The 20,436-nt window shown below is 35.5% G+C and overlaps 4 protein-coding genes and 1 long non-coding RNA gene across 5 annotated transcripts; 2 read left to right on the top strand and 3 right to left on the bottom strand.

Moving 5' to 3' along the window:
- Nucleotides 1-130: 130 nt before the first annotated feature.
- On the bottom strand, nt 131-2,958 carry LOC142551838 (pentatricopeptide repeat-containing protein At5g03800-like). Its single transcript, XM_075661274.1, is given in 2 exon segments — nt 131-1,305; nt 1,307-2,958. Coding segments are annotated over 2 exon segments (2,691 nt in total). The 5' UTR covers nt 2,915-2,958; the 3' UTR covers nt 131-222.
- Nucleotides 2,959-4,233: 1,275 nt separating this feature from the next.
- LOC142551840 (uncharacterized) lies at nt 4,234-5,350 on the top strand. The gene is made up of 2 exons (XR_012821630.1): nt 4,234-4,500; nt 4,571-5,350. It is a non-coding gene; the product is annotated as an uncharacterized LOC142551840 (long non-coding RNA).
- Nucleotides 5,351-7,593: 2,243 nt separating this feature from the next.
- LOC142551839 (expansin-A4-like) lies at nt 7,594-9,382 on the top strand. The gene is made up of 3 exons (XM_075661275.1): nt 7,594-7,889; nt 8,360-8,678; nt 8,958-9,382. The coding sequence occupies exons 1-3, from the start codon at nt 7,709-7,711 to the stop codon at nt 9,265-9,267; spliced, it is 810 nt and encodes a 269-aa protein (XP_075517390.1). The 5' UTR covers nt 7,594-7,708; the 3' UTR covers nt 9,268-9,382.
- LOC142551837 (uncharacterized) lies at nt 8,951-16,133 on the bottom strand. Its single transcript, XM_075661273.1, has 12 exons — nt 15,816-16,133; nt 15,369-15,584; nt 14,161-15,261; nt 13,934-14,056; nt 12,819-13,000; nt 12,470-12,701; nt 12,107-12,304; nt 11,785-11,913; nt 11,431-11,499; nt 10,455-10,577; nt 9,853-9,903; nt 8,951-9,775 (listed from the first exon to the last, which is right to left on the bottom strand). The coding sequence occupies exons 1-12, from the start codon at nt 16,056-16,058 to the stop codon at nt 9,611-9,613; spliced, it is 2,832 nt and encodes a 943-aa protein (XP_075517388.1). The 5' UTR covers nt 16,059-16,133; the 3' UTR covers nt 8,951-9,610.
- Nucleotides 16,134-18,729: 2,596 nt separating this feature from the next.
- On the bottom strand, nt 18,730-19,716 carry LOC142550979 (zinc finger protein ZAT5-like). The gene has a single exon (XM_075660032.1). It carries the CDS (start codon nt 19,552-19,554, stop codon nt 18,823-18,825), a length of 732 nt encoding a protein of 243 aa, XP_075516147.1. The 5' UTR covers nt 19,555-19,716; the 3' UTR covers nt 18,730-18,822.
- Nucleotides 19,717-20,436: the final 720 nt, after the last annotated feature.

The raw sequence follows: 20,436 nt of genomic DNA, 5'->3' as shown, positions 1-20,436 counted from the left end.
AAATTGTAATGGCAGGAATTAAAATAAAATATAAAGAAAAATTATATTATAATTTAGTAAAAAAAACATGTAGTTAATTTGATAAGATGGATAATGTTTTAGGTTCATCGTGAATCTACATAGTTGATGTATTTTTGTGAAAAGATACTCAAAATTAGCTTCTGCAAAATAACAAAAGAAGCGCAAAATGAAAATGTTGTGAACTTCATATTTGATCATTCTTTACCAGTAATCTTTGCAGGAACATTCACCCATAGAAAAACGGTGAAAACCAGAGGAATCTCTTACATGTATCTCCCTTCTGGTAACAATTGAAACATACTTGAAGAAAGTATGGCAGTCTCCACAGAGATTAATGTTCTTCACGACTCGAACAGGTTCCCTGTTCCTGAAAGCCAAAATCCCGTAAACAACAGCTAGTTTTGCACTGTGGTATAACAAAAAATTCATCTTTTGATGCTCCTCTACTTCATGAAGAACAAAGCTCGTATCAGGTATATAACCGGCTTTCAAACATTCCGAGTACAATATTTCTAGCGCACTGTAAATGTCTTTCGACTGAGAATGAGATCTGTCCCTCGCGAAGAACGAGTGGATCTTGCTCTGATGTATCATCCAGCTTCGGCCAGGGAATTTTCGAAATCCTCGATCTCTCATCTCCTCCCTAACAAATTCAGCACACTGCCATCTCCCTGACGCGGAGTAAAGATTTGATTTTAGTATGTAAGTTGAGGGATCTTGGGGCTCTATCTGGAGTATTATCTTGGCAACTCGTTTCCCAATTGAGGTGTTTGCGTGCATTCTACAGCTATCGAGCAATGCTCGCCAAACAGAAGCCTTAGGCTCGAACGGCATGTTATTGATTATTTCCTCTGCTTCTTTAAGAAGACCCCAGTAACCTAAAACACTTATCAAACAAGCGTAATGGTCTGAATCAGGTTTGACGTGATAAGTTGATTTCATAGACAGGAAAATATCGCGGCAACTCTCAACCAAATTTGAATTGGTGTGTCGATAAGCTGAAATAATTAAACTAAACGTGATGGTATCTGGTGATAATCTGGATTCCTTCATCTTCTCCCACACGTTCAAGGCTTTATCTCCCTGCCGATTAAGGATATGACAAGACAGCAAACTGTTCCATGAAACTATGTCATGCTCAGACATACCGTAGAAGACATCGGTGGCTAGTTCCATATAACCACATTTAGAGTACATGCTAATTAAGGCGTTTCCCACACCTATATCAATCAAGAAACCATATTCTATAGCCTTACAATGAAATTGTTCGCCGAGTTTCAGAAAGGCCTAACTCTCCACATATGCCAAGAATTGAAGCCAAGGCAACTTCATCCAAATTGCCATGTCCTTCATTATGCCACAGGCAGATCAAAGAAATTGCTTTATCTGGCTCTGCGTTTCGAGAATATGCACATATCATTGATGTCAGCATAAATGAACTGTTCTGATCCTGCATAAACTGGTGGAATATCTTTTCAGCATCAGCCATTCTACCACACCTAGTGCACATATCGAGTAATGCTGTTTCAATACAGTGATTTGACCCGAAACCAAACTTTAAAACAAAGCCGTGAATCTGTTCACTGGTTCTCGTATCCATCATCAACCCACAGGCATTTAAAACGCTCGTCAAGGTAAAGTCATTGAGTTCCAAGCCCTCCTTCACCATTCTACAGAACAACGCTAAAGCCTTGAAACCCATGCCGTTTTTACATAATCCTGCTAAAAGGGAACTGTAGGAAACACAATTTTTTTCTGGCATCCCGCGGAAAACCTCCACGGCTAAGTCAACAAGCCCAAATCCCATATAAGCATTAACCATTTCAGTGTAAGTGAAAACATCTTTCACCTGCATTCTCTCAAACAAAGTCTTCACATCTTTCGCACATCCACAGTTGGAATAAAACTCAAGAAGTGCATTATTAACACTCAAATTGGTTTCATACCCAATCTTATATGCGTATGCATGAATTTCTCTGCCTTCCCTAATCGCAAAACATCTAGCACTAGCGATCAAGAGACTAGAAAAAGTCAAATAATCACCTTTGCATCCACTAAGTCTCAACATATTACGAAACAATTCAAATGCTTTATCGTACAAACCTTCCTTAACCAAACAAGAAATGGCAGTATTCCAAGAAGCCATGTCCTTATGAATCATTTCATCAAACAATTTGATCATAAATTCTAAACAACCACATTTACCATACAGCGCCAATAGTGAATTCGCTACATAATTGGAATCCATGTAACCCAATTTAATCAAAAAGGAGTGAACTTGGGAACCGAACTCTAAATCCAATAAACGCACACAAGCAATCAGCAACGAAACAAAGGTGTATTCATTAGGTTCAACACCTTTGCTTCTCATCTCAAAGAAGAGCCCCACAGCTTCACACTCACGGCTACACCTTGCCAACCCTGAAATCATAGCAGTGTAGGACACAATGTCTGGGCGTGAAAGAGAATTAAAAACTTTTTGGGCATAATCTACGTGACCCAATTCGAGATAAGATGTAATGAGAGGATTAAACATGCGGGTGTTCTCTTCAATCTTGAGGATTGAAGCGTGGACCGCTTTACTGCGCTGAACATCAGAATACTGGACGGATAATCGAAGAAAATGTGAACGGTCGTATTCCGAGAGCGGTTGAGGGATTTCACGAGGATTTTGGATAAATATGGGCTCAGATGATGGTTTCTTGGAGACTGAAGGTGAAGGGTCCGAGAGGAACCCGGATTTACCATAGGAGAGGGAAACAGGGGCTTTTGAGTGTGAGAGGAAACAAATAACTTGCGAATTCGGAAGACGAGTCAAGAGTCTACACGGACGGTTGTGAGAGGAGAGGGAGGCGGCGGCAGGATGGCTGCGGTGGTGGATAAGGGCTGCCATGAAAGACTCATATTACAGTTATAGTTGAGAACGGTTCGTAGAGGATTCTTTGTAGTTTTTTTTTTAAATGAACTATAATAATATTAATTCGGGAAGTCCCGAGATACAATGTTTACAAATCACAAGGGTAGATCGTCATTAACACAATTAATGGAGCTATTACAAGATAAAGCTTTGCGAGCTAAAATGTGAGCCACTTCAACGATCTTTCGTCGCACATGTTTGATGGAATGAAAATTCGGAAGCTCTAACATTGATTGGATGTTGATGCAGGCTTTGATATTAGAAACAACAAATCTAGTGTTGGGGCGGTGATGCATAATACATTGGGACAGGTTTGTGGTGTGCAAGCTAGTCCTATCAGATATCTAAGTTCAGTTACTTGTGCGGAGTTGTTGGTAATCAGAAGTGAGATGAACTTATGTCTCCGGATTGGGCTATCAAATGTTTGTATATTTTATAACTCATTGAATGCTGTTAGGATGGTTCTTTCACACGTAGAAGATCTTGGATTTGCTTGGGGTTTTTCCAAGCAGATCTTTCACACGTAGAATATCTTTGTAATTGAATCAAAGCTAAGTGCGAAAATTGACCCATTTTCGGAAGAGCTCATTGCACGTTATTTGTTCAGTATGATTTTTTTATAAATGATTTCTACGTAAGAGCTATTTTTTCGGACAAATCTATTATACAAAACTTGTTTAATACAATTTATCTAATTTGTATAGTGCACACTAAAGAATTTCTCGTGTCATTAAAAAAAATTGGCAAAGAAACTTAGAATTTTTTTTATCAAAAAAACATATATTTTCACATTTTTTTCTTTAATTTTGGCTTTAGAAAATGTTACCGTTGTTTTACATTATATCAATGGATCAATATATTATGACATAATGCAATAAATAAATCGAAGATATATCAAATATAAATCGAACTCTCCAATTTAAATTTTCGTGATTTTAATCAAGGTAAAAATTTATGTGAAACGGTCTCTCGGGTCGTATTTTGTGAGACATATATCTTGTTTGAGTCATACATAAAAAAATATTACTTTTTATGCTAAAAGTATTACTTTTTATTGTGAATATCGGTACGATTGACCGTCTCACTAGATAAAAATTCGTAAAACTGTCTCAAAAAAAATCTAATCTTTCGTTCAAATGGTGCTAAAAAGATAAGATTGGTAGATTAAAGATAGGGTCCCATATTGAAGCCTGGCTTGCCTAATCTACATTTGTATTGGGCCTGCTAACCTGTATCCACTTGAATAATAAATGGGCCATAAAACTTCTGATCCAATGATTCCCAGCACTCTGATTTGTCTTGCGGGAAGGAGAACGATTTTGAGAGATGGCAACGATTTTCCGAGTCATCTCTCGATCATAGCCGTCGATTCGTAGATCAACGGCCTACATCAGCCATGGCTTGCAGGAGGAAAATGGATGGTCCTCCTCTTCGTCCTCACCTTCATCGTCTTCAACTAATAGGAGCAGGAAAATGAACGCCGATCGTATATCCGCCGTTATTGACTCCGTCAATGACCGAAAGCTGCCACCTGAGCTTCGTGGACAACGAAAGAGTGTCAGGTCAACATCAAGAAATCCTCTTTAACTATGTACTCGATTTTGAGTTTAATTTTTTAAATTTTGCGTGGAGGGTTTGCTGATTGCTGAGGATATTCCAGGAAATTATGTTATTCAAATTTTTCTATCACCAGGAGTCTAGTTATATTGTGAAAAATGGTACAGATTCATAGATTATGGAGTCTAATGTTGAAAATTTGGCTTAAGCTGGCTTATCCCGTGTAGTTCTGATTTTATATTCCTGATTTAAGTGCCTCAACTGCATGTCTAGAAATATATTCAAGTCCATTTATCTGTTGCCATTGACTTCAATATAACTTTCTGGGATTAGATTTGATCTGGACTTAGGTATTTTTAGGACATTGAGATAGCAAAATGCTCTCTTATAGTTAAGTTAATTGCTCCGTATATCATGTGAACAAGAGTAATATTTCGATTTAGTTTTGATATGCCGCATGTACCCTTCACTATTTTAATGTAGAGCTGCGAGCTTTGATGTTGGCATGTGATGGACCATATTCGGGATAAACTTTGTTGGCTTGGTTATCACATCGACTGCAAGCTAGATCCCTATCAAAACGTAATGGCTATACAGATAATGGACCGGACCATATTCAGGATAAACTTTATCACATTGCGTTCACTGATCGTGGTCTTGATTGTAAGCTAGATCCCTATCAAAAGGCAATGGCTGTACCCTGTACAGTTTTACAGAATGTTGTAATGTCAAAAGCTGATAAAGACCTTGCTTCTTCTCATCAATGAGCTAAATTTCGGCACATTGACAATGCTGATACCTGTATCCCCTCGTTAAATCAATCTGTTTAGTTTGCTGTGGCTTTTTGCTGTCAAACCTCAAGTTTTAATATTTATCTAGTAATCCTTTCGGATACATCTGAAATTTTGATTCCTTTGCCAAGTTGAAAATTGACCATAAATGCTGGTAATGATCCTCTTTGCCATTTAACATACCAGTATGATGCAGTATGATGCACGTGCAACATCAATTATATTATAAAAATTAAAAAAATTGATTTCTAAAAAAAAATTAAATCATTTGTTATTTATCTGGGCTTAATTTCTTATCATATCAGACGATTTATAAGAATTTATATAACTTACTTTCAAAATTGTTTCTCAAATTAAAATTCAAGCAGTTGATTTTATGTTATATAATAAATTGTAATGAACATAATATATAGAACAAAATGAACTGAAACAATTTTTTTAAAAAAAATTATATATTCAAACATCACATATAAAGCATAATAACCTAAAAATCAACCAAATTATAGGATTTTATCAATGTCATAATCTGAAAAAAGCGAAGCATATTAAAGACAAATAATTATCAATTTAAAATCACTGTGACTAACTTATAAAAATAATATTAAAACAAATGAAATAGTAATATTGATAGTAAAATATAACTCATAATATTTAATTTAATGTCGTAAAGAATTTTTTTACTTTTTATTTTTACAATTCTGTATCATAGATAATAAATTCTATATATCGATATTTCATATACTAACATTGATGACTATTAATTTCTTGTTAAATAAATTTTAAAATAATAAATAAATCAACATATGTAAAGAAATGCACATTCAAATAAGATTATATAGTAAACATCAAATAAACTTATATAATAATTAATTAAATATAAATTTTAAACTATTTGTATGATTTTCACCATTAAAATTTGAAATATAACAAAAGAAATAAACTTTCATAAACAAATGTTATTTTTATATCTATTGAATTAATTAGTTTGATTTCAAAATAATTAAATAAAGATATTAAATATCATATGTAAAAATTCTGATAATTGACAAATGCTAATCAATTATCATTATAATTATATTTATTATAAAAACTATATCGTATATTATTTTTACAGTAGAAAATAACTTAGAGTCTTTTTATTTATCATTAAATCTCTTTTCATTAATTACATATTCAAAATTTTGATTGATAATTGATTTTACAAGTAATACATGTAATTTTTTAGTTATACAATTTAATAAAATAATTATGTCTATAACATATATATTTGTTATAGATGATTTTTTTTCATATTTTCTTGAAATCGTACTATCATTTAAAATCAAAATTAAACTCTTTACTTTCAATTATTTGTTAAACCTGCTGAAGACACCTTGTACAGGATAAGCAGCAAAAATGGATGTGCACCAGAATGGGTTGAACTTAACAAAGATACAAGAAGTAAAATTTCCGAGTGGCGATTGGCCCTCTAGAAATCTTGGATGTTTAAAATAGGTGATACAAATTCACAAAAAATAATATTTTTAACTCTTTCTTAGGAAATTTAAGTCTCGTCAATAATAGTGCCTCTGTGGACGAATTTTTATAATGGAAATCAAGTTTGAAGACCTTAAATTTATCTTCTTCTTTTTTTTTTATTTGTTCACAGTTATCAGGGTCACGTTGCTTATGTTTATTTTGAAATAGTGTTATCTTGGAATTAATTTAATTAGTCCAGTATGAATTATTAACCAAAAATCGAGTATTGATTATTTATTTGAATCAATTTTTAATATATTGAATTTTATATTTAAAAATCTCAAAAGTTAACCTTTTGAATGGAGTAATTGATTTTCAAAAACTAAGTGTAGAGCGACTGTCATGATGGTATAATTTAATTTCTCGTCAACCCTTCGAATGATCGATTTTGCAAAAAGGTTGGCTTGTCTATCCAATATTTTATGATAAAATTTTCCAAACTTTAGAGTATCTACGATCTTATTTAAAATTAGTTTAAGGCTCAGAATATAATAGTATTTCTTTTAATATTTATTAAGAATTAATTAGAAGTGGAAAAAGGAAAAACAATTTTAAAATGACCGCAAATTTATATTGCCATGAAACAAAAAATTATCCAATCATATTCGTGGTAAATAAATTTCGTTTCACTTTTATATGATTCTATGGACGTATTTCTCACCATACATCTAAAATGAGTAATTAGAAAGCATTAACATCCACTCGTCAATCAAATCTTAGGTGACCATTAATTGTTTTCTGCAGACTCCAGCTATATATAAGCCCATGGCTTAAGGTGAAGAATCAAATCATTCAGAAGAATCAAATCGTTAGGTGTATATATGGTTTATAGGGGGAAAAAGTTTTTATAAAAATTTATATTTAAAAACTAAAAAATTTCCAATTTCTTTGTAAGCCAAAAATCATGGCAGGAGCCCTTTTTTTGTCATCATCTTTCTTGATTCTTCTGTTTGTGCTACCTAATGCACAGGTTTCGGCCAACGGAAACAAACCTATCGAGGACCGGAAGCAGCGGTTCAGGCCCGGGCAATGGAAAGAAGCCCATGCAACCTTCTACGGCGGCGCTGATGGCTCTGGAACAATGGGTTAGCTGAGACCTCATCTCTTTTGATATTTTATTCCATATATGTTACAACCATTAACCATAGTGCATGGGATGTGTCTAATGTTGTAGTCCCCCGGATATATAGTCAAATATATATGCATACAAAACTATATATATATATATATATATATGATGTTCCATTGCATGCATGCATGATCCGTAGACTTTTTCTAATAATTAATTGATAGTCTTAAATTCTCGTGTGCATAAATTTTCTTCTCCGACACCGATTCGTGCATTGCTTTTCGTTTGAAAATATAGAAACACTTTTCCTAAAAAAAGCAAAATTCTTCTTAATATGACAAATTATGAAAAACTGATCATGTTTTTTGATAGATATATATATATATATATATATATATAACATCCACAAGCTCATAATTTATATTTGATTTTTAAAAGGAAAAAAAAACAGAGTATATCATAAATATATATCATGCATTGATGCAGGAGGAGCTTGTGGATATGAAGACCTGTACAAAGATGGGTATGGCCTACAGACGGCAGCATTAAGCACGGTTTTGTTCAACGGTGGAGAGGCCTGTGGAGCTTGTTACGAGATCAAATGCCGCAACGAGAGCAAATGGTGCAAGCCGGGGCAGCCATCCCTCTTCGTCACCGCCACCAATTTCTGTCCCCCAAACCCAAGCCAGTCCAACGACGACGGGGGTTGGTGCAACGTGCCTCGCGAGCATTTCGATCTGTCTCAGCCTGCATTTCTTCAGATTGCTCAGTACGAGGCAGGCATTGTTCCAGTGCAATATCGCAGGTATGGCTAGAGTTCGTGAAAGCATGCAAGTTTAAATAAATTACGTTATGTGATAATAAATTGCAAAAGTAATTAAGATGTTCGATATTTTATCATCCAAAGATCTTGCTTGAATCTCGGACTAAATTAGCTTGTCGATCCCGTGGATAATAATTACCACCACCAGAAGATTAAGTATCTTATAACATTTCAAGTATACAATAGCCAATGATGATCTCTAAAAATCCCCGACGACAATTGAACGTCGGTGGTCATATCTAATTTTGAGTGCAATCGCAGGGTTCCATGCAAGAAACGAGGAGGCATTCGGTTCACACTAACAGGGAATCCAGACTTCTACTTGGTCAAGGTCTTAAACGTTGGAGGAGCCGGAGATGTAACGAATGTGGAGATGAGCGGCGATGGTAGCAAAACCTGGACTACTTTGAAACGAAATTGGGGTCAGAAATGGGAGAGTAATGCAAAGCTCGTCGGCCAAAAATTGAGTTTCCGGATCACCACCAGCGATGGAAGAACATTGATTTCACGAAACATCACCCCAAAATATTGGCAGTTTGGTCAAACTTTTGAAGGCAAGAATTTCAGGTGAATCTTCAATTGTATCGTGTGCGTGATTGTATGAGCTTATACAAGATATTTGGGACATTATCTCTATTTTGCTCACCTGTTTTCCTATTTTAAATAAAACTACATATTGTGCGTTACACATTGCGATCAAAACACAACCTTACACGTAAAGCCACCACCGAAACACAGCTCTTTGACAGAGATTTGATGTTTACCTTGTCCGCCAATCTACATCACGAAATAAAACTATCGGTAATCTTGATCGAAGTCGAAAGCTCAACAATAAATCCCATTGTTTGTATGCGAACCGGAATGGGAAATATGCTGCAACGGGAAGTAAAGATCAAATTCTAAGAACTGTATCTTCATGACCAAACATGATCATTGTCCATCTTTTTCTTCTTCTTTTTCCTCCTTTCTTCCTTTGTTTGTGTCCTCGATTCAGCACGTTTCAAATACTGTGAGCGTATCTCCAATAACTTAGTTTTTGCATCTCGAAAGGGTGCATCTGACTTTGTGGCCATCATATGCTGAGAAAAATTGTAGCATGTCAAAGTTGCAGCAGAAGAACGAAATTAATAAATTTTGAGTGCCAGAATTAACTTGCCTTGAGATGTTCCATTGCTGCTAAATTGACGCCTAAGGTATCTTTGCATTCCTATCACAAATAAACATAAAAAATACCAGCAGAAAAATAAGCTCTTATTTTGTATTCAACTGCTAAAGCACTACGAGGAATAAAATTATTAAATTTCACCAGAATCTATCCAAATAAGAAATGTGTGTATAAACTAAACGGCAAGTCCCCATCCTATGGACTTTTCTTTACATTTTGAATGCTAAAAGGGTCTTAAACCAATGAAAAAGGTGGGGAATTGAAAAAATGGATACATTTACATATGCTGGATTCACTACAAAGTTGAACTCTGGGCTAAGGTACCGGCCAAAATATTCTTGGGAGATATAAGTAGCCGTCAAAATTTCAAAGAACAATGAGAACAAAGATTATTACCATAGGTACAGATTGAACATAATATATTCAGTGGCCTCAACCTCTATTATTCGTATGACTAGAGTGGGCGATCAATTCAGGTATTTGCACTACTTACTACTAGCATACACAGCATGCAAAATAAAATATAGGAATTGAGTAACTGCCATTGCGCAAGCAACAATAAGTACATAATTCCACATCACTTCAAAAATCACCTTGATCCTTGAATGCAAGATGCCTTTCAGAATGGATAATACAGGTCTGGCAGACACAGTAGCCACTAGCTGATTATGATGGATCTGCAATATCATTGTAGCAACTCGACAGACAAGCTCAACCTGCAAGGATAGCAAAACTAAATGTTTCCGACAATGAATCTGGTTGTTGATATCAGAAGAGCAGCCTGTAGCTTGACCATTCTAATATGACCACAGCTGTTACAGTATTTCTCGAGACTTTTGCGGTCTGTACCAGAACCAAACCACAATTACATGAGTGAACATAACTCTCACCGTTACCAACAACCAAAATGAGAACATTAAAGCTAACGCTGCGACCTAGTCAACAAGTTAATTCCATCAGCTATTCTAAAAGTTTATCATAAGAAAATAGATATCAATTCATCAACTGATCAAAGAACAAAAAAATATGCTTATACAAAACTATTTTAAAGGACAAAATGGCAAATCTAAATTTCAACTTGATTATTGCTTTGAGTAGTTGACTGGTGCTTCCAATATTTTAAAATGCTCTATAACCTTTTGTGAAGGACATTGTCCGGAGAACGTAGGATCATGTGAAATGAGAAAACTGAACAAAAGACTGAGAGCTACTAAAAACACAGAACGAGAAGAAAAGATTTAGGATACCGAGGGAAGTTTATGTATGGAAACAAAATAGATCGATCCATCAAAGTCAAGGTAGTCACTGGTTGTAGTTCATCAACCGAGGGCAGCTGGAAATATTATGAGATATAAAGCAGAAAATAAGTAAAGGACAAGATTAGAAACTAGAACTCTCGACATATGTACAATTTAATAGAGACCATAATACTTAATTTTCTGATACCAACAATAATTAAAGAACAGAGACATGGAGTGTGTTCCATTGTCCATTCAATAGATTACCAAATAAATCGCATGTCCTTCAAGAGGGTAAAAGTAAGAATCTCAAGATCATAGAAGCACTAACCTTATCAGGAGTATTGACCCAATCTTTCAAATAAGACAAAATCCTCAAAGAATCTAAGAATGGCAGAGCCTGCAAAAAACACCAAATTATAAATAAATCAAACTTCTTTCTCTGAATGTAGAATGCAGGGGATGAGGATCTGACTTACAACTGAAAGACGTAAGTCATGCATTAGTATTTTGGCATCATCAGGTGTTCTTAATTGTACTTCATTAAGATGGCATTTACTATATATCTTATAGTCCTTTTCATGAACAGAAATTTAACACGCGAGTTTCCAAGAAAGTGGAAAATTGGGAATTTAACAGCCCGATACCCTAGGTTTCACATAAAGAAGCAGCCCCCCATACTTACCAGCAATGCCTGCTCTAAATCATTGGTGCGAACGCCAGAAACTGCACGCAAAACATATTCTGATGGAGAAAGACCAAGCATAAGAATGTTTGGCCTGAAATCAGAATGTTTCCCATGAGATTTTTCAACCTGAAAATAAAAAAAAAGTGGTCAATGAGAATCACAGATATAACCATCATTAGATAATTTCAGGTAGGTTGCCCTCATGCCCAAAGGGTAATTATCAGGAAACAGCTAGAAAAAGCATGTGATTTTTCTATGCTTATTGCCCACCAACCATAATTTTAAATATCTAATACTGGAGAAAATGTGACAGCAGCACCTCATAATCAGAAATTCGTTTAAGTTCTTCCTCTGCTGTGTCTAGCGCTTCCAGCATAGAGTCAACTGCTGTCACAGTTTCTCCGGTTCTTGTCCCTGCTAATGCCACAACTCCCTCATCTGGAGGGTCCTCATTTGGTGCATAGCTCTTCTCTCTCTCAGATTCAAGCATCTCTTCAAACCTCTTTTCCTTCTCTTCCTGCAAAAGCACCATATATTTATCACCTTTCTGGGGCCAAACACCCAAATAGTAATTTATGTTACAATCAATTGAAGTAAAGATTGTTTGTATTCGAGAAAGTAAGTCAATTGCATAAACCAACAACTGAAACTTTTGTAGAACAGGATAGGGTGAGAACCATACTTCAATAAAGAAAGGTTCTTCTGTACGATCCCAACGTCGGATAGATCTATCATGAGATCCTGTTACAAGAAAATCTCCACGATTGCTGATGGCAAGACACCAGATTGCAGAATGATGACCTTCAAGAGTTAAAAGCAATTCTAACTTGTCTGCATCCCAATATTTCACCAGGCTGTCTTTCCCCACACTGAACACATAATGGGTATTTCTGACAAACTTAACCGCCATTACACTGCAATAAAAGCAGTAAGTCAACAGATGTAACAAAGTATAGCATAGTGATTTGTGAAGTCTGTGCATGGAAGACAGTAAAAGATGAAAATATTTCTTCTAGAAAGTATTGACACACCTATCCTCATGGGCGTAAGTAGAACTACGTATGTTACCAAAATCAAGTCCCCAAACCTTCAAATCTTTGTTTGAAGAGCCAGTAACAATCAAATCACCATCAGAAGATATGTCCATACATAGCACAAGACTATTGTGCCCGTAGAGGGGGAGAAATAACTTGAGTGAATCCATGAAGAAAACCTGAATTATTTATGGCAGCATGCGACAGTTATTAAAAAAATTGAATCAAATCCCAAAAGGCCTAGCAAACAACTGTTTGGCAGAATAGAACGCATTCTATTCCTTATATGCAAAAAACAAGAATGGGAAAGAATAAAGCATGTCAGTATGTAACACTAAGATGCACCATCCCCTCATACACACTGGCAAACCGATCCATTTAAAACTACAATTTCAAAATTGGATTAACAATAGTAGATGCAATAATTGGTTAAGGCCCAAATGTCAAAAAATTAATCAGCAAATCTCAGCTTAGAAACTCGACAAGGGTCATGCATTTTCACCAAGGGTACAAAATTATTGAGTGGAAGCTTGATAAAGAGCTTATACATCAATTTAAATCAAAATACCTCAGCACACACCAGACTAAGTTTTATTCAGAAACATTAAATTTTAACTCTAACTTCACCATTATGATTCAAATCTACGTGTCAAAAGCTCTAAATATGCACCATTACACTTTAGTCTTGAAACTCATTAAAAACAGTACCAAGTTAAAGCAAAGTTTGAACCCTTCTTAGAGCATGGAAGTAGAAACTAAGTGAACACATAAAAATCACAAAATAATGCTTAGCATGGTTATGGTTCTATTTGATTCCAGTCCATACAGTTATATAACCTGACGGATTCATACCCACTACCAATCAATTCAACTTACATGTTGAAATGTAGATTTTGGCAGCATTCAGATTATGCATGAGAATTCCAAATTATTAATTATTATCAACCTGCCATACAAGCAAAGAGTGGGTCTTCCATGATTCGAAGAATACTTCAATTTTCAAAAGAATATTTGTGACGTTTCTTATCTAAAATAGAGGAAATGTATCGTTACATGTCAATGCAGGGAACTCATAGTGAACAAATTTTGCAAATATAAAGAAATCATTCCACCTTCACTTTGAAATTCAACAGGGCAACAGCGATATGTTTACCCTCCGGGCTAACAGCAACAACCACAACATCATCCCCCATATTCAGATTCCTCACTGGAGACACAGCCAATTGTTTTGAATCCTGCAAGCAGGGTTATATCAATCAGTATTTGCAAATAATAAAAATAGAATACTGATAATTCAAGAAAACGTGCAGAGAAACAGAATACAAGGAATAAAACATACTTGACCAGGATTCGTCGTAGTCTGATACTCCCAAAACTTGACATCATGGTCTGCACTACCTGTCACAAAACCATCTGCAGTTGCAACAATAGAATTAACCGGACCACCATGAGCCTCAACTACTTCCAGACAAGCACCACTCCGAACATCGATGATCTCTAGCATCCCACTTTTTGTACCAATAATCGCATATTTATTACCAGGCACAAATAGGCCACATATTCCATATCCTGAATCAATAGTTCGAAGGCAAGATCCTGTACTCGGATTCCAAAATTTAATAGCACTATGACTTGTCGACATCAATAGAGTATTATCTGAACTAAGTGCGACGCTTCTCACATCAGATCGATGTCCTTGGAGCTCAATGACGCTTGTTTTAGTAGTTTCCATGCTGTCAATTGAGTAAATTTCAAGTAAATTATTGTTCAAAGATAATGCTATTGTAGCCAGAGAACTTTTTGAAGTAACAGGACAGAAAGACATGGAGCTTATTTTTTTCCTAGCTCGTACAGTCTGGAAAAGCTTAAACACATCCGGGGCTGTGACAAGGATCTCACTAGCTTCTTCAACTACAGAATTACCATTTTCGGCTAGCTCAGATTTTACTTCAGAAGATTTTCTCTCCTTTCTATTTATTCTTCTCTTTGCTTTTCGTCTGGACTCTGAATCACCCAACACATGAAACAGCTCCACCATCGTCCCAGAAACCTGGCAAGCCAGCACGTTTCCAAACTTATTGAACCGAACTGTAGCCACTCTATCCTTGTTTTGACGCAGTACTTCACCAAAAGGCTTCAAAACTTCCCATTTGTTTGAAACAAAATTTTTAGCATTATCCACTCCAAATTCGGTATTATCTGGTCGAAACTTTTTTTCATCCAAATCTCGTTTTACACTAAAAAACCGGAGCTCCGGGTCCCCCGACCCAGAAACTAGGTAACTTTCAGTGGGGTCAACATCGATGGACCAAATTTCACTATAATGACCACTAACAATCTGCATACAATGCTGTGTTTCAAGATCCCAAACCCTCAAGAATTTGTCCTTTGAAGAACTGACCAGTTTTTTACCAGAATCAAGGAAAACAAGGTCAGTAACCTACATTATTCGAGTAACATGCAACATTTATAATGTGTCCTCAAATGGAATGTAAAATAATACAAGAAAAAAAATGAGCCAGTTAACATGAAAAGAACCTAAAAAACCTGGTCACGGTGCCCACAAAGGCGAAATAGCCCTGCCTCCCCAACCACATCCCATAAAATAATATCATTGTCTTTGCTTCCAGAAGCAAGCAAAGATCCAATCTTGTTGTAGCGAAGGACTGTCACGGCCTTTTTATGTCCATTCAAAGTGGTTTCACATGTTTCTTTCTCGCTGTCCCACATTCTTATACTGCCATCAGCGTAGCCACTTGCTATCTGCATAAAACGCAAATGCAATTTAATCTAACTCAATAGTGATAAAAAAAATTGAATCTTTTCAGCTACAGTTTTTGGTTAAACATACTTATCCACAGGTAGCGTTTGCAGCAAAAATAACAATAATCAGACAGTATATAAAAAAACACACACTCCAATTCTAATTGTTTCGGATGACATTCCGAATTGCATCACATTCTAAACAAAACGATGAAGAAAGTGTATGATTACTAGAGAAGGAGACGAAGAAGCGGCGATGGAGGTGACGGCTAGGGAGCGGCCACGGGTGGAGGAGGAAGGAGTGGGAGCCAGGAACTTCGTGCAAATTCCTTGGCGCACATTCCACACGCCTAATTTCTCGAGGGCACCCACCACGAGGTGCTTGCCGGAGGCGTCGTACGTTATATTGCAGTCCACCGAGACTATAACACCGAAAGACGCCGCCGCCTCGTACCTTAGGTACGACTTCACCATTTTCGTCGCTCTTCCGCTTGTGGCGAAGGGTCTCTACAAGCGGTGGCGATCGAGAATTATAGAAGCTGAAAGTTGAGGTTTAGGGTTTAAAGGTTATATTTTTTTAACCAACGGAAAGGGGCACATGTGCACCAATTTTAAGTTAAATTTGAACGAATTATTTTCATAATAGTTTTCTAAAAATACATTGACAATGAATGAATGTCAATGATTTCGATTAAAATTTAATATTTTTTAGTGAAAATTGAAAATTTATATAATCTCATGAATTCCTGATAAATTACTCGATTCAATTTATCATGTCCATTTTTTTGTTGAAACTTTTTTATCCATCGTCCTTACACGAGGTTATATTTAGATTTGAGTGAATTTTGTTGGTCCAACATGCAGAATTTGAGATAATAAAAACCGAAAATAAAGAATAAAGTTGACACCAAGATTTACGTGGAAAATTCCTAAAAATTATTAGGGTAAAAACCACGGGCAAGATGAAAAGAATCCCACTATAATATTTTGTGGTGTACAACTCACTCACTGTGTTTTCAAAGAGAACACACTCTATCTTAATACAGGAGAACAAAACAACTCACAAATATTATAGAACTAAGCACTCAAATTCTTATAAGATGAGAGAAAACTCGAAAAATGTATGATTTCAGAATGAAGGGGGAGCTCTATTTATAGAGCCTCTGTCAGTGTGAAAACGCGTTAAAAACATGTTCCGTCTCAACGCATCCTACCGCGTATAAAACGCGTTCCTTTCTGTCTGAGTCAAAAATGCCAATCTTTATTGACTCATCCATTTAATGCTCATTTAGCATATTGCCGACAAATTTGAGATCAATTTCACCTCTCAAATCATCCTTTGTGTCAATGTGATTCAAAATTATAATGAATTATTTGAAATTATATATTTGTGATGTTTATTTTTTAGCTTTCATTGCAAATTCATTATCCAACTTAGCCATTCGGAATCCATACATTCAAATCCCTTTTGTAAATTCAAATCTTTTAATTCAAACAACACCTAAAAGAATTGGCATTTTCTGCCAGCGGAGATAATACGCCCCAAAATCTAAAGCCCAAAATAAACCCAACAACATTCAAGCTTCTTCATAGGAAATTTGTTTCCCTCACATTCTCAAAGTCCACGTTCGTTGTCTGAAATCTGAATTTGAGGGCTGGTGTTCATTTTCTTTTTCACCTCTACCAAATATAAGAATGTTTGGGGCATGAAAAAAGTGTAAATGAAATCAATCATATTTTTTTTAGGAAAACTGCAGTTTGGGTCATATATATTTGTTTTTTTTCGTCATATGTGATTTCTAATTCTAGCGTGTATCTTTTAATGATAATGTATATAACAGTGTCATGTCGGAGACACGTACACATCGTATATGTGTTGTATCAGTGTCACGCCGTAAGAATTATTAATTTGCAAAAATAAATAAGATAACATAAAAAGATTCAAATTTGATAACATAGAGAACCAAATTATCATAAAAACTAATATTGCAGTTTTTTTCCCATTTTTTAAATTGGAAAGAACGAGCACTTACATTATGGAACAGTTGTGGCTATATTGGTTGAAATTAATCAAATATGCGCCACATCTTCCGGATGGGAGGATAGCCATGAAATAATTTGTGCGGCAATCATGCAAGAGTGTGACAACATTAATATACGATGTAACTGAAATTCATGCGCAAACAGCAAGAAGCATGTGCACCTCTCCATCAATTATTACCAAAACTTTGATACTAAATGTATGCGTGACATTGTAGAAGCCATAAAACATGGAATGTGTTTTTTGTCTTATCGAATTTATAGTAGGTCTCATGTGAAACGGTCTCACGAATGTTTATCTGTGAAATATGTCAACCATACTCATATTTATAATAATAATTAATATTTTTTTTTATAAAAAACAATATTTTTTCTCATATTTATAATAATAAGTAATATTTTTTTTATAAAAAACAATATTTTTTCACGAGTGATCCAAATAAGAAATCTGTCTCACAAAATTGACTCTGAGATCATCTCACAGAAATTTTTGTGTTGAATTTGAGTCAGGCAACTAATGCAGACATGTAACTAATAATCGTGGGAAAATGTCAATAACGGAAATCTTTAAAAATGCATTTTGTGGACTCTAAGAAAATTCAATTACTCATCCAAACCGAATTGTGTCAACATATCAAAATCTCTTATTCAAAACATTTGAGAGCCGTAAATTAATCGTGATTCGAAAATTATGGGTTAGGCTAACAGCTGGAAAATTAAGTTTAAGCTCGACCTCAGACATAAAATAATATATGTGTTCTGTCCGGTTCGGTCGGTTCGGTTCATTTGTGCCCAGATTACACCTAATCCAATGGTTGACAGGCTAAAACAAAAATGTATACACACGTGAAAGCATAATTAATCCAATAAAAAGTTTATGTTACTTGAGAAAAATAATAATAATTTCGATATCTATGGTGTAGGTTGCGTTAAAGCGAACCTAATTAACTAGATATTCAATCCCGTGATCACATGCTCTCATGCAAGAATTCGATTAATAAGTAATAATAATCAATTCTTGTATATAATTTAAATAACTTTTTATATGCAAAAGAATCTATTTCAATTGATGATCATCTTAATTTATGAATGTAAAGAACAATAATTGAAAATATTTACAAATAATTGATTCACAATTTCATTCGCAAGATTAATTAAAAAATAGTAATAATACGGAAATGAATTAATCGATAACTATCTAATTATAATGACAGTTGATTAGAGGAGTGGCGGAGAAGGCTAGTTCTTCCGGGGCTGGAAGATTAAGGTCTAATAACAACATTTTCCGGGGCTTCTTCTCTTCGTCAGACTCGCTGTGGCTGCTGTTTTCCGACGGCCTGTGCCGCCGCATGTGGCCACCCAAGGCTTGGCCGGAGGCGAATTCAGCACCGCATATTGAACACTCATGAACCCTAGACTTGTTTAATGTGCCGCTGCCTAAGGCTAGACTTCTGTTCCTGATTTTGAGCGAAAGAATCGTACGACCAACACGTTCTTCCTGGTTTTCTGCTGACGGGTTTTCATCCTCTACGGTTGTTGTGAATGGCTTGATTATGGGTTTCTTGTGGCTGGTTCGGTGGCCACCTAATGCTTGGAATGAAGAATAACTCTTGTTACACGTCTTGCAGCGGTAAAACTCTGCAGCCCCCGCCACGGTCGGCGATGACACCTGGCGGCGGCCTTTGGCAAAGTGAATCAAACTATTCGCCATGTCTTCTTCTTTGCTTTGCTTGAACTCACCGGAAGTTAACGTCAAGTAGTGGTCAGAACTGCCGGAAATGTCACTCAGAACGCTGCTGCCGGTGCTATAACCGCCCATGTTGGCGGTGCTAGATGAGCTTGTAGCCATGGTTAATGCAAGAGGTGAACCCGATCTTGGTCTCTTGTCACGTTTTCCTTTCATGGTATCATTGTAATCCTCGGCCACCATCGCCGTTTCTTCTTGAATTTGCACACTTTTCGTATCGTTTCCTTGTTTACTTTTTTAGCTTCCCTTTATTTTTTTCCTTTTAACTAAAAAAAAAAGTAATACGAAGGAACAGAGAGATGAGGAAACTTTGCCATGCATGGACCATTCAAGGGTGTGATTTAGAATCTCTTGCGTGGTTATGCTCATCTCATCAATCGTCTTATATAGAGATTATTATTGTTATATGTTACTGGATAAAATCGCAGTTTTATGGAAATTTGCCTAACACTGGTATAATTCATGCTGTATATCATATAGAAGTATATATATTTTTCCTGATGCAGCAGCGTAAACTATTTACACAAAAACTTCAATGAATTCGTTGCACGGATCAATTTCGTGAGACAGATCTCCGAGTCAACTCATAAAAAATTATTACTTTTTATGTCAAAAATATTATTTTTCAATGTAAGGTTGAATTGAATCAACTCGTCTCACGGATATAGATTTATCGTGATACCATCTTAAATACTTCAATTCATCCAATTAGTTATTAAGATTACATATATCCAATAAAATGTTTGTGTTCATAGTTGATTTTTATAAGTATCTTCATATATATTTATAAAATTTTGAATGTAGGATGTGAGTAGAATTTTTATGGATGACAGCCAAGGAAAGAAGTGGGAATCGGTTGGCTTAGAAGCAAACTTATTACTTCTTGTTTTGGCAACTATTCTTTGTGGAGGATTAGGGTGCGAGCAAGCCTGGCAACACAGAAATCTCGCGTCACCGCCTCACTCCTTTTTATTTTAATAAATATATATAATATAAATTTTTTATATTATTCAAAATGCATTATAATTGAAACATAATTTGTAAGTGGCTAAGTGATATAACAAT

The sequence above is a fragment of the Primulina tabacum genome, chromosome 7, assembly GCF_025594145.1.
Source record: "Primulina tabacum isolate GXHZ01 chromosome 7, ASM2559414v2, whole genome shotgun sequence".
Lineage (NCBI taxonomy): Eukaryota > Viridiplantae > Streptophyta > Magnoliopsida > Lamiales > Gesneriaceae > Primulina > Primulina tabacum.
This window is presented reverse-complemented; position numbering and strand designations above follow the sequence as displayed.

Excerpts from the sequence above, each read along its gene's own strand:
- LOC142550979 (XM_075660032.1), bottom strand. The coding sequence starts at position 19,554 with ATGGTGGCCGAGGATTACAATGATACCATGAAAGGAAAACGTGACAAG.
- LOC142551837 (XM_075661273.1), bottom strand. The coding sequence starts at position 16,058 with ATGGTGAAGTCGTACCTAAGGTACGAGGCGGCGGCGTCTTTCGGTGTT. Across the intron at positions 11,500-11,784 it reads ATTTAGAGCAGGCATTGCTG|GCTCTGCCATTCTTAGATTC; the intron begins GTAAGTATGGGG and ends TGTTTTTTGCAG. Across the intron at positions 10,578-11,430 it reads GGGTCAATACTCCTGATAAG|GTTGAGCTTGTCTGTCGAGT; the intron begins GTTAGTGCTTCT and ends CTATCCTTGCAG.
- LOC142551839 (XM_075661275.1), top strand. The coding sequence starts at position 7,709 with ATGGCAGGAGCCCTTTTTTTGTCATCATCTTTCTTGATTCTTCTGTTT. Across the intron at positions 7,890-8,359 it reads TGATGGCTCTGGAACAATGG|GAGGAGCTTGTGGATATGAA; the intron begins GTTAGCTGAGAC and ends GCATTGATGCAG. Across the intron at positions 8,679-8,957 it reads GTTCCAGTGCAATATCGCAG|GGTTCCATGCAAGAAACGAG; the intron begins GTATGGCTAGAG and ends GTGCAATCGCAG.